Source organism: Paroedura picta, chromosome 2 (genome assembly GCF_049243985.1).
Source record: "Paroedura picta isolate Pp20150507F chromosome 2, Ppicta_v3.0, whole genome shotgun sequence".
Taxonomy (NCBI): Eukaryota; Metazoa; Chordata; class Lepidosauria; order Squamata; family Gekkonidae; genus Paroedura; species Paroedura picta.
The window spans coordinates 65,706,214-65,719,761 of NC_135370.1; the positions used below are offsets into that span (position 1 = coordinate 65,706,214).

A 13,548-nucleotide genomic window follows, 5' to 3' on the forward strand; every position below is an offset into this window, starting at 1 on the left:
CTTTGTTGTTGTTATAGCTGATCAGTAAGGGCCTAAGGAGCTACCTTCTACAGATGTATCAATTGTATTTTGGGCTGGCTGAAGTTCTCTAGAACCTTAAACCTTAGGCTAAGCTAAAGTCTGTGTTATTGGACTCCGACTCTAATCTTGGAAGTATAGTGGAGAGAAGTATGCAATGCTATTATTATGGAATGTTTTTTGCAATAGAGGAATCATCATAGGATATAAACGAATTAACACCATGTAGTCACAGGCTGGATCTCTCTCTCCCCACATCCCCTTCTATGTCCCTCCCCCACTTGGCAGACCCAGAACAGAAGTCAGTGTAGGAGGCAGCAAGTCAATGAGGGAAGCAGGAGAAATTACCTTTTTTCATTTTGCTCAAATTCTTCTGCTATAACAGAGCTGGTGTTCATGCAGGAGTATGTGATCTGGCCCAATTCCCTGGTCTTCCTATGATGCCTGTGTTATATCCTTCTGTGTTCTCAATAGTTACGCAGCCCTCAGGAGCAAATTGGTATTGGTGCAGGAGGGTACTTGAGGGAAGGAGGAGACATCTGTGAACTTGATCTACTCATGGTTTGTTGGCTGCAAATCAGTTTGTTAGGAAAATCTGTCTGCCTTTGGAAGACATCCCTCTTAGGAATGCCTAATGTGAGCTGTTTGAGGATGTTCTATACATATCACTTTTATTGAGCCACTTTTCTTAAATTAGTTCATTTGCTATAAATGCACTATTTATAAATGCACCAGTGCACTATTTTAATTGAAGTCAAATGTCTTGCTTTTATCTGAACTTTTCTTTCTTTCTCTATTAAAGTATAGATCATTGGACTGAAATGAAGCCTGTACAGGTAGATTCCAGAATACTGTCTCTGGCTGCTCAGGATACAGAATGCCCTGATCTGGATGCCCCTGTGTTGCTGCTGAAAATAAAAGGTAAACAGGGCTGCTTCTGCGATAGACCTCTTTTGTGTGACGTAAGCAGAGTTATACCCTTCTCAACCCGATGAAGTCAGGATGGTGTTAACTCAGTTTAAGGTAGCACTGTCATTCCTTTTCAGCTGGAGTCAGAACTGAGACTGTGATTCCATGTGACACTTAATTTTTGTTTCTGTTTCTGAACAATGGCCTCAGAGGAGGTGGCAGTAGTGGTGGCACCACAGAGAGGAAGCAGGATCCAGTGGGGGAGGTCTTGGAGAAGAAAGGACAGATTTTCTACTTCTATCCTTCTTCCTTCAGCCACTGCTAGCAAGTGATTAGGGGGATTTCTGGGCTTGGAACAGAAGGTATGCATAGTTCACTAGGGGGGAATGGAAACTTAGGAGGGGGAGACCCAGATGTAGCAAGTATGCTCTTGGTGTCCCAAGAATGGCTGGAAAGTGGGAGAGTGCCTTTCCTCTTTCAAGGCATACCTGGGATGTTGAGAGGGTATTCCTGGGACTGGTGAACTGTCAGAGCTTCAAGGGTGCCTAGTGATGAGCTGAATCTCTCTTATCCATTTCCTGGCAGCACATCAGTGGGGGCCATCCTAGCAGGTGTGCTTTGGTAGCCTAGGCAGTAGCTGAAAAATGGTAGGACAGCCACCTCCCCTTTTCATCCATTCTGCAGGCTGAAAAAGCACACTTGCTGACCTGTTCTCAGAGCTTCGAAGAAGCCTGGAGATAATGATGCAGGCTTTAGCTGCCAGATGATGGCGGCAAAGCTGGGATTTCTGTAACTAACCTTTGGCACCAACAAAAAACCCCAAAACCCAAAACCACATTTGTGCTATATTCAGTGCTGTATTCTCCAACAAAATTCAGCAGTACCAATTCCATACACAGTATCCTACTTTTTGTTCAATCAGGAGTTACATTCAGTAAGGTTTTGTTTCTCCTTTTAGGTTCTTGTTTGTTTCTTTTATCGGTTAATTAGTCACTTCTAGCCTGTTCTCTCCCAGCCTTGGCACTCATACATTTCATCTGGTTAACTATCAATTCTTGTTCCAGGAAAGGGTGAACAGATGCTTAAAGGTGTTTTGCTTTTTGCAGCAATTTGTGCATTTTAAAGTTTTAAATATTAAGAATGTATTCAAACAATCTGTGTTTTTTTAAATGTGTAATCACTCTTGAGAGAAAAGCAGTATTTAAACCCCTACCCAAAAGGAAAAGTTAGTCAGAACTAACAGTTGATTTATAACTGCTTGCTGGAAGTGAAGCAGCTATTTAATCTGGAAGTTGGGAGATGAGCAAGACTTAAGAGGGCAATAACACTGAAAAAAGCTAGTAGTGGTTGAACTGTTTTAAGTACTGAAACTCAGATCTTAAAAAATGAAAAACCAATTAAGAAAACAGTATAAAAATATCCATCTCCTCTATAATCACAGTTTAATAGGATGTTATTTAACAAGTGATATTGTTTATGGCATGAAAAGCTTCAACGTCTTATTTCATATTAAGCCTCTATTATAAATAGCAGGATATTTTTCTGTAGTTCTGTTGGCACTCCTGGGCTGAATGGCTAGTAGGAAGCAGCATGGGTTGAGTCTGCTTAATTTGCAAGACCAAAGGTAAACAAAAAACAAAAACAAAGCCTTATGTTGTTAACTAGGGGCCATGCCTGTTGCATTCAGGAATACAATGGGCGCTATATTGAGGGGTGGTGGTGGAAGAACTCTAGGCCATTCCGCACCAGGATCTATGTTGCAAATTGGTTTCAGAACAAAAAAACGCCATTTTAAATAGTGGAATTCGTTGTTATGCATACCTGCCTTTGTCGTGGAATCCAGTTGCGTTTCTATTGTTTTCCACAGGTTTCCGGTCTCAGCAAAAATTGCTATCCAGGAAGTGATATTTGCCGAGCTTTGTCCTGCCCCTGGCCGTCAATCAAACGAGCAGCCAATGGGCAGCAGTTATCATGCTCCCGAAAAGCCCCTTTCCCTTTAAGGCAGGTTAAAAAAAACACACACACACACGTTGCAACGAATCTGCGAAGAGACCAATCTAGCTAGCAGGTGGCGTGTGAGCTGCCGTTTCATCGTTGCCACGCTCCCCCCAAGTGAAAAAAAAATCCCCCCCCCGCATGGGCGCGATTTTCGGCCGAAAATAAAAGGGAAAAATAAAGGGAAAATAAACCAGCAAACGGGGCTGTGTGGTGCTTGGTGACTTAAAACAGCTCTGGGGAGGGACTGCAGCCGGGGAAGCCTCCTTAGGTGAATGTGGGCTCGCCGGTTCGTTGATCTCCGCTCACTCTGAGAAAAAAAAATGGTGATCGCTTCGCTGGAAGATCAGAGGAAAGAACCAGGGGGAGGGACTTTGCTGAAACCGGAACAATGGTAACGCACAGAACTTTTCCGCTAGTGTTGCAGATTGGGTGCAAGAGTGTAACGCTTTCCGGAGGGTGAATCCACTTTTTGGGATTTCCCTGAAAGTGCTACAACGAAGCACTTTTTGCAGATCGGTTTTAGGAGTGTGGCAGATTGTCTACAACGTTGTGCATAACCGCATTTTTGTAGCGAATACAATTTGCCACACTCCTGCTACAAAGAATCTGTGCGGAATGGCCCTCTGTGTTTGGCCTCTCCTTCCCCCCAGGACCTGGAAAGGCTGGAGGCCTTTCCCCTGGAGGTTGGAAAGGCTGGAGGTTCCTGGGCAGGGAACTTACTAGCAGGGGCAGCTCTCACGCAGCAGGGATCTGTATCCTCCGAGCCTTGGAGGGAAGTGGAAGGAGGTGGGGGGGGTCAGGGGTGGAGGACAGAAGGAAATTGGCTGGCTGCTGGAAAGACAGGCAATCTGGTTGGAGGAGGAGGCACACAAGAGTGGGACAGTGGGTGGGGTGAGTGGCACTTAAGCCATGAAACACGGTCCTCCTCCAAGCCCTTATCAGAAATATATTATGTGGAACAGCTAACAAAAAAAAATTATCTATCCCATTCTTCCCTGGTCAGCTCAGAGCAGGCAACAACTGACTTTAAAAACATATAGAACAAACTTTAAAAACAATGAACCACCTCCTAATAATGTGCACCTTTATAAGGATGGTCAGAGCTTGGAGGGGCCTTATGTTGGTGGATGGGTTCTCTAGCACGGAGGTTAGTATTTTGATGTTTATATCTGGCCTCAACCATGGGCCTGGGGGAACAGCTCAATTTTGCAGACCTTCCAGAACTGTATAGGAGACCAAAAATGGAAGAAATAAGAAACTATTGATAGGACTGCTAGATTACAGCTGGAATGAGGCTCCTGTACCTTGAATAGCTCTATGGTAAGAGCTATTCCTGTCTGTTGGGATCTTTGATAACTTTCTAAAGAAAGTTGGCCAGATGAACCACAACAGCCTTGTGGCTGCATAAATATAGGAATTAGGGTTGTGCGATTTGGCGGCCATTCCTGCCCATCGCAGCCAGTGCTGCGCCGCGGGAGGCGGGGTATGGGCACCAGCATGCCGATCAATGCACGCTAGTGCAGAGTGCGCCAGCATGCGTCCGTCGACTGGTGCGCCCGCACCTCCCCTCCCCCAGTGGTGCGGCGCTGGCTGTGTAATTTTTAAAAGTCTCATTTCTTTGGTAGCATATGAATCAAGAATTTATGTACTTTGTTTCCTAGATATTTTAACTACTGCACCTCCTGGAAGTCAAGAATTACAGAAAATTAAACAAGACTTGTATTATTATGACTTGGTTCAATATTGCCTATTGGTCCTTAAGCAAGACTACTCTAGGGTGCTTGGAGGCTGGGTTACTGCTGCACAGATAGCAGAGATACTCAGGTAAAGTCTGCCACAGATCCACATCTGTAATCCTGCTTTTACTGTAACCTTAGTGTCTTAAAATCATTGGTGACTGTATATTAACTTGGGGCTGTGGTGTGCTGTGCGCCGACACAAGAGCAGAAAACATTTCCATGTGTTGTTTTCTCAGCCTGTGTTGTGTGGGCCTTGACGTGAAAGAGGAGGAACCTGAAGAGTTTTCCAGTAAGCTACTTCCTTCTGCTGTAGACAACCTCCTTTTCTTGGGCAGACGTCTGCATGTACGCCGCAGTCGAGCAATCAAGGTATTGCACTGGGTGGTTTCATAGTGTGTTTAATAGCTGTGTTGTATATAAGAACTGATGAGTCTTTTTTGATGAGTCTTTGTTGTTTGATGTGTTTTTATGTTTAGTGGCTAATAACTACAGACAGGAGATGGTAGCTTTATCCAAATCCTGCTAAGATGATCCTGTACCTTGTAAGAGTAAGATAGATTATATTGTATTAGCCATAGGCCATCACAATACAGTCACATGTACGGAGCATACAAAAACAAGATAAAATAAAAGTTAAATTCTAAAAACTCAAGATTAAAATTGGCTAATAAATACAGCGTCAGGGTTGACATTACTAGAACAACACAATTTGTTTACAATATGTTTACAATATGCAGGCCAAGGGTTACTGTCCACACAATCAAGTCTCAGAGCAGTTCTGTTCTCAGAGCAGTCCCTATTCTGTAATACAACTGAAGATAGGGACTGGGTTTACAAACACTTGTTTGTTTTATTTATTATGTATATATACTTATTTATTAAATTCTAGTTTCTCAGAGAATTTTAAGAACAAAAATAAAAAGCCCCCAGAACTATGCCAACTGCTAGACTTTCTACCAACCTTAAGTCTGCAGTTCTTAACACTGTCACGGCATACATTTTGGTGTAGCTGATTTGTTTAGGGCTTCTTGGAAAGATTTATGGGCTTAATTCACCAGATTGAAAGTATGGGTGACTCATAGAGCCAACTGCCTTTCTACCATCTAAGCAGAAAAATAGACCTTGGGCTTGAAATGTGTATTGGTCTACCAGTGTTAATGGAGTCTCATTCTCAAAATAATCCAGAATCTGACTGAAGTGGAATCCAGGTCTGGTCTACGGGAAGAAAGTGTCCTGGGAAATGCTTAGATGTGTGCATGTCAGTTGTTTGCAGGTGACACCTACCCTATGATGTCACTTACAAGAATGTACTTCATTAGCGCACCTGCAGCTTGCTGCATAGCTCTATGTTACTGTATGTTGCCTAGTACATAATAAATTCTTACACTGGAAATTATTTCCATCTAGGAAATGGTATGCCATTGCATTTGGTAAATGTATGCATAGCTGCAGCTGGCATTTATCCATGCAGTTGTGCTAGGGCCAATACAACATGTATCCTGTGCCTTTGCAATTTGACTTTGAATTTCTGATACCTCCTCAAGGAAATATTTCCCAGTTGCTTAATGAATCAGTTATATAAAAGCCAGCATTTGCTCAGTGTTGTTGCTTATCAGCTGTCAAACATGAACATCTACTGAGTTCCTGCTGCAGCAGCCAACTGTTAATTAATGCCAAATATTGAATACTAAATACAAATGTTGGCCAAGTGAAATTTGCCAAGTGCCTGTGAATTTGGGCAATATTTGCCATCAAAATTTCCCAAAGCATACTGACAAGAACTGAGGTTTATCTGTAGCAGTCAAACAGTGCAACAGACTCCTGAACATTATGTCTTATGGGTTATGATTGTGTTGTAATGGTTATTGTTGGATTAGGAGTTTCAAATCTACACTCTGCCCTGAAGCTCAGTGGATGTCTTTGGGCTGGTCACTTGTCCCCCAGCTTAATTTATTTTCCACTTGTGAATTGAGGACAGAAGAGAACTGTGTATGCCACCCTATTTGCTGCTTTTCCATTCCTAAAGCAGTTTGCCAGTCTCTACAAACAAGTGGGAAGTTGATTGGCTGCATCTAGAGTATCATCATCTCTTCCGCCAGGTGTTTGGTTGAAGCCAGAACCAGGAACAACTGAGGCCTCTCCTCCAGCCAATGCCATGCCATCTTGCAAACTCCTTCCCTGTGAAGATTGGACAGAGGAGGAATGAGATTATGCTGCTTCTTGTGTTTTATGTTATTAGGGAGGTTGATTGGTTTTATTGGGGTTTTATTCTGTTTTATTATGCAACCCGCCATGAGTCCATGGAGAGTGGCAGGATATAAATTTAAATAATATAAAATAAATAGATCTGCTAGCCACACATGTACATGTTGATGGGCTAGTGTTAGAAAATATTCCCCCTCTTAATATAATTTCTTTCCCCCATTCTATTAGCTCTTTCACATTAGAATGAATGTTCATATGCTGTTTGGCTATTGAATTGTATTTCACACTTCCTTCTCTGAATTCTTTTTTGAATTTTATTATAGTGAAAGCATTGTGAATGAGATCCCAGAATTTATCATTACCATAGCTTAATTCAGTGCAGCTTTCTAATATTTTGCTGTTAATGTATCTTCACCTATGAGAACGAGAATGCAAGTTGAGCTGCCCATAGTATGTGAGATTACCAACTGGAAGGGCAAAACATTTTTCATGTTCATCTACTAGCTGCATATTGAAATTGGAAATGGTGTGCATATGGGAGATGACCTTGAAGATGCATACTATGATGTCTGTGTGAAAATATATGGTATGCTTCTTTCTTATACTGTAGGATTCTCAATTCACAGCATGAAGTCAGTTATTACTTCCTTGTGTGAATAAGAGCAGCTGGTCCTGTCCCCCACCCCCACCCCATGACTGTAATCTTTTAAAGTTGTCTTGTGCCCAAACTATTAAATGTGGCAAGTCAGTCCTCAGAATCTCCAGTTAAAGATTGAATTGGTGCCTTACAAATCTGCTGCCTGAATGTTGCTTATTCACTGTGATACTTACATAGCATTCTTATTTACAATGCTCAAGTGATTAACGAGGTGTTCCTTAAGATTCCCCTCCTTGGCAAGGATTAAGTTGATATCCATTTACCTTCAGCAGTGCAACACCAGCAAATGCGTCCAAGTGTGCCTATTGATATTTCTGAAACGTAGTATCTAAGTATAGATGATTTAGGTTAAATGGTGTGCACAGTTGTGCATGAACAGTAACAGCAGTGAACATTTCAGAAACCAATTTGGCATGATCTAAACTGCTCAAGAAACATCCTCTTCTCTTGCTCCTCTTGCCTTCAAAAGTCATGGGGACAGTAGTGCTAAGTTAATGTTTAGTTTAATTGACATGCTGCAGGGGCTAACATGGGGGTAAAATGGAAAACACACCGTATCCCTTTTTCACACATGTAAACCTAAACTGAATATGCATGTCCCAGATGCAGTAGCATAGTCCATCTATGCCTCTGTGATATGGGCAGAAAAATTGTATGACTTTTGGTATGGCTAAGTCAACACAAGAATCACTGTAGAAGTAAAAGCAAATTTAGCAGCATTGACAAGCACGTCCATGGCATCCCTGGAAACTCTGCTGTATTCCACCAATCAGTGTTGTACAGCAATGATGCTCCATATTATTCATATATAGGAGGCACCAGTTGGTATACAGCAGTGGCCAAGCAACTCCATGACACCCTCCAGTTCAGCGCACATACAGACACATTCTCCAAACACTGAAGTGGTTAGCAAGATACCCAAAGTCTCCCTCTGCAAAGGCAGCTCTGGCCCTGTGACCAGGAGGTCTGCTTGGAATAGTCAGCGGCTTCCCAAGGGGAAGAGTTCTTGTTGGATGGACAGGGCTACAGTGCAGGCAGATTCCATCGGTATATTGCTGTGGGTGCATTCACAAATAAAACCTGATGGTCACATCAGGCAGCAACGTAAGCTGTCCAGCTTTAATGCTCAGTAAAAATCCTATCTTAAGGAGATGTAAATGGCTGCCTTGGTCAGAATTATGATGTTTTGGGGGAAAGGACAAGGGGGTAAAGTTGCGCCTCCTTCATCAGTCAGCACAGCCCTGATTGTGGAAAAGAGGGGAAGGATGTGAAATCAACCACAATCCAAAGAGTCAACTTTCCACTGAGCACAAGTGACTACTGAGGGAGAAGGAAAGCATGGAAAATTTCTTCTGTTGTTGAAACCTTACTTGAAACTCAAAAGCTCACGCCTTGAATAAATCTTTGTTGGTCCTAAAGGTGCTACTGGACTCTGATTTTATTGTGATGCTTCATGTTGTATATCTTGGTATGTGGGATGTCAGTACCCTATTTCTTTAAGTCCATATGATGTGCTGTGATTAGCTGTAGAGTTAGTTGGCATCCTGTCTCCCATTGTGGTTGTAGAAGCTGGGGTGGGAGATTGAATAATTTGGGATTTTCCATTGACTTGAGTGGGAAGGTGTTAACACACACCGGCTGTTTTTCAGGCGTGTTATGCCATTTAATGAGTGGAGCTAACTCAGCATAATATTCTGAGTGACATGCATTCTTTCCTGGCCATGCCTTCAGCTCTGCCCAGTTTACTTCTACACTCTCTTGCAAGACTTTTGAACAATCCTACTTTACCCCAGAATACATATCTCAAGGGTAGAACTGCTCCTAAAAGTGCATTCTTCAATAGCTGTAATTGTAGTTTTTGCTTTTTGATGGAAGGATGAAGACCGAAGGGAGTTCTTGCACTGCTTCCAAACAGTAGCTGATGCCATCTGTTGGCTGTGTGGGGGACATGTTCAGCTCACGGACAAAGGTAAGAGAAGAAAGTTCTAAGGTCATCGTATCAGCCATATAATATATAATAATGGTTTCTGAGCAAACACTGCCCTTTGTGACTAGCTTTCTTTTGTTGTTGTTACTGCTATTTGAATTGCGTTTCTTATGTTCACTGTAGTGCTTCAGAATGGACACTTTCTGCAATTGCTAATGACAGATGATGTTGAGACTTCAACAAGAATGATGTCTGTATTGCAGAATATTTTAAGGATCAACAGGTATGCTGCAATTAAATAATTCCTTACTTTAAAACATTTATTAGCATAAAGTTTGCAAAGCAACTAATCCCTCCCCCCAAGTTAACAAGCGGTTAACTCATTTCTGTCCCTAGATTCTTGGTGACTCTGAGGAAGGGAAAATTAAGAGCCTCCTTTCCAGGGGAAATACTGAGGTCACCAAACCAGTAGACAAAACTGTTTTATTGGAAATTTGTCTTAGGTAATCTTGACATGTTTTAATAGTTCTGTAATGATTTAAATGTTTGATTTATAAGTGTTTTTATTCTTGGATATTTGTACACTGCCATGATTAGTTAGATTATGGTTTTGTAAACTGTGTAGGCTGTATAGTGGGCTTGGAGCTGTATTTTAATAAGTCTTTCAAACTTGAACTCATTTCTGCCATGACATTATGTGTATGAACAAGGGTGAATGCTGAGGCTGAAGAGGATTAAAGGCATGGGAAAATCCCTCGTAGAGTCACAGGTGCTTTGCTATTCTTTGATCTAAATCTGGATAAGTGACAAACGATATTACTGTCCTGTACTCCCCAAAAGCAGAACTTACGTTAACAGTAAATATACCAAGGATAAATATTAATGGTATTTCTCCTTCAGGGAAGGAAGTCATCCAAACTGGTTAGGTCATGCCTCCTGTCACTCTAGGAGAGGGTTGTTCTTCCAGTTGGGATAGTCCTGCTACTCCAGCAGGTCTTGTCTGAGCTTGTCTCCTCAACCTGCTAGGGAAACATCTATCAAAGTACTACTAGCGAGGGATTCAAGTGAGATGGAAGGAGATTAGACTAAAAAGAGTCAGGACTCTGGCTCTTTAAAAAAGGGCTGTCAGAGGGGGAAATCCCTCCAACCTGAGGTTTCAGCTGGGACAAAGGAGCCCCAGTCCAGGAAACCAATGGAAGCCAAGGCATTGGCTTCCTCAGTGTCTTACCAACATCAAGCACATTATGGGCCTCTTCATCTGACCAGGCTGAGTCAGGACATGGAGAGGCAACAATGGAAGAGCAGCACCGGACAGAAAAAGAGGTAGTGGAAAACTGAGGTCTCTAGGGGAAAAATGCTTTTGGTGCAAGGAGAAGGTCAGGGGATGAGATCTGTCCAGTACTTTTCACCAGGAACTGCCAGGAAGCCCATTTATGTGTACAGACCCCAGAATATTTGTTTTTCCAGTTCCTGCAGCTACAACAGGTCTGGCAACAGCAATGAGACCTTCCAACATGGTGGGCACTCAGTTCTTTCCCTTCTGTTGTGCTCCGCCCTCCTCTGGACTACTCAGAAGTGGAGGTCAGAGTAAATCCTACAAATACAGCATAAGGTTCCTCGGCCAGTGCTAATTGTGACCACTGCAGGAAACCCAGTAGCAGTGGGAAATAGCTGCTTGGAGGACAGATCAGATAGCCATATGGCTAGAAGCAGATGTGGTGAGAGAGTTCAGCAGAGTTCTTCCTCCTTGCTGGGTTTATCTTCATCCCCAGAGAGAGGGCTGACATGTTCTAAGATCTTGCCTCATAAGTGACCATCTAAAATATCATAGTGACATACTGTCTGTGAGCTCTCCCCCAAGTAATCAAGATCTCCGCAGAGGGGAAAGAGAGCAGACTTTGAGTCAGAAGCAAGAAGTCACAGTCTGTAATTACTTCAGTGACCGCTGCATCAGATAAAGAGGCTGGAGAGTAGTCTGGAGAAGAATCAAAAACCAAAGATCATTCTTCCAGATTGTTTCTGCTGGAACACTTCCAGAGACTGCTCTAAAAGGTTACAACTAGCTTTAACTATTCTTTAGAAACAATAGAGAATCCTCCGTCATCAACGTTGTTTAGTTTGGGTGCCGGAGGCTTAAAAAAACCTCCCAGACATCTTGTGGTCTGTCCCTTCCCTGAGTCATTTGAAGAGGTGATGAGAACCGAATGATGTGTTCCAGGCTGTGGAACATTATTGAATTCTATAGCTCAGAATGTTTACATTTTACAGGCAAATTTATAATTACATTTGGTCAACATTTAATTCAACAGAAATACAGTTGTACCACTAGAACTATCTTATAATTACATTTTTGCCTTCCTCCACCAAATTAATTAACATATCCACTCTTCTGGGTAATCTTGGGCCATTCAGAATTCTCTCAGTGCTCTCTCAGCCTCACCTGTCTCACAAGGTGTCTGTTGTGGGGAAAGGAAGGGTAGGCAGTTGTAAGCTGCTTTGATATTCCTTCAGTTATAGTAAAAAAAAAAAGTAAAAAAAGTATAGTAAAAAAAAAAGAGCCTCTTGTGGCGCAGAGTGGTAAGGCAGCCGTCTGAAAGCTTTGCCCATAAGGCTGGGAGTTCAATCCCAGCAGCCGGCTCAAGGTTGACTCAGCCTTCCATCCTTCCGAGGTCGGTAAAATGAGTACCCAGCTTGCTGGGGGGTAAACGGTCATGACTGGGGAAGGCACTGGCAAACCACCCCGTATTGAGTCTGCCATGAAAACGCTAGAGGGCGTCACCCCAAGGGTCAGACATGACTCGGTGCTTGCACAGGGGATACCTTTACCTTTACCTTTTATAGTAAAAAGTGAGATAGAAAAAAACAGCTCTTCTTCCTTGGGAATATATCTTTTTTGTGTAAAGTTTTTCTTTAACACTCTAGGCTATATTATTGGCATTTTAGATAGTCTGTGTGTAATGTAGTTTTAGAAACCTTGCTTTTGTTTAAGAGCTATACACCTAGAAACTATAATATTTTATTCCACTGGAGAGCAATTTGGTGTCAACAAAACCAGTACAACTACTGGGATCCAATTGAGCTCCAACAAATCTGCATATGTATCTCTGTATTTTCCAGATGGCATGTTGGCATTAAGAGAAATCCCTCCTTCCACTGCCATCTTGACATTGAAATCTGACTGTAATGGTTCACTTTATCAAAGAACCTTGTACCTTGACTGGCTAGTGTGCCATCGAATCCCTCACCTTACCTACCTTTTCCTGCCTCCCCCTTGCCTGTGAATAAGCTAAAATAGCATGGATCTCTTTTCTTCCATCAGTGATGTGTTACTTCAAGTGGCTGAAAAGACCCTACACTGCATCCTGGATGAGCTTGTTTACAAGCTTTCGTCTACCGTCAATCCTGTCATAGGAAGAGCAGCAATCAAGGTGTTGCTGTCAGTGGTAGAATCTGATCCCCGACTTGCAGCTGCATTGACTGCCCGCTACAAAGGTTTGTCATTTTTTTCCTAGCTTTTCCTTGGCATGTGCGGCTCCTTGTCTGCATTCATGGTTTTGGTGGGGGAATGCCAAACTTGTTACTTGACCTTGTAGGTTGTGTTAGGTAAGTAAGTTAATATTGTTTCTTAGAAAGTAACATATTTTTCTTGCTGTCGCTCACCTATTAAGGACTTGAATCTCTTCTCAGCAAGCAGTGGGCTGGCAAAGGATTTGACAGGAACCTTGATCACCTTTTGGATTTGCTGTGCTCAGAAAACTGCAGGGCTGACGAAGCACAGGTATGTCCGAAGCATTGCTGAGAATATCATATGTGGGGGAAATAGCGTGAGCCTGATCTGCTCAGTGCGTTATTGTATCAGAGCTTCCTTCCACTGTATATTGCAATTCCAGTTGCTCAGTTCAACAACAAAAATACATTTAAAATAAGAGACAGATCCAGTACTTGCCCATAGTATCAACAGCTAGCCATGACCTTTCCACTCTGCCCTGTTATGTTAAAAATGTATACCACTATAATGCAGTAAATGTGTTCAAGTTGTCACAAGTATTGACATTTGTTATATTTACATGCCCACTGTTTTATCTTTGTTCTGT

General features: G+C 42.4%; 1 protein-coding gene across 7 annotated transcripts in view; it reads left to right on the forward strand.

The window, feature by feature from the left end:
- IQCB1 (IQ motif containing B1) overlaps nucleotides 1–13,548 on the forward strand; it is a 31,448-nt gene that overhangs the window by 3,247 nt on the left and 14,653 nt on the right. For 6 of the 7 annotated variants that reach the window (XR_013228172.1, XR_013228170.1, XR_013228171.1 and 3 more), the window contains 7 exons: nucleotides 821–939; nucleotides 4,587–4,749; nucleotides 4,901–5,033; nucleotides 9,403–9,496; nucleotides 9,638–9,737; nucleotides 12,774–12,946; nucleotides 13,123–13,232. Coding sequence is in view for 4 of the 7 variants with exons in the window: in XM_077320535.1 (XP_077176650.1) it covers nucleotides 821–939; nucleotides 4,587–4,749; nucleotides 4,901–5,033; nucleotides 9,403–9,496; nucleotides 9,638–9,737; nucleotides 12,774–12,946; nucleotides 13,123–13,232 (892 nt within the window). In the remaining 3 variants the exon portion in view is untranslated. The remainder of the gene's footprint in view (nucleotides 1–820; nucleotides 940–4,586; nucleotides 4,750–4,900; nucleotides 5,034–9,402; nucleotides 9,497–9,637; nucleotides 9,738–12,773; nucleotides 12,947–13,122; nucleotides 13,233–13,548) is intronic. The other variant, XM_077320538.1, reaches the window with a different exon arrangement.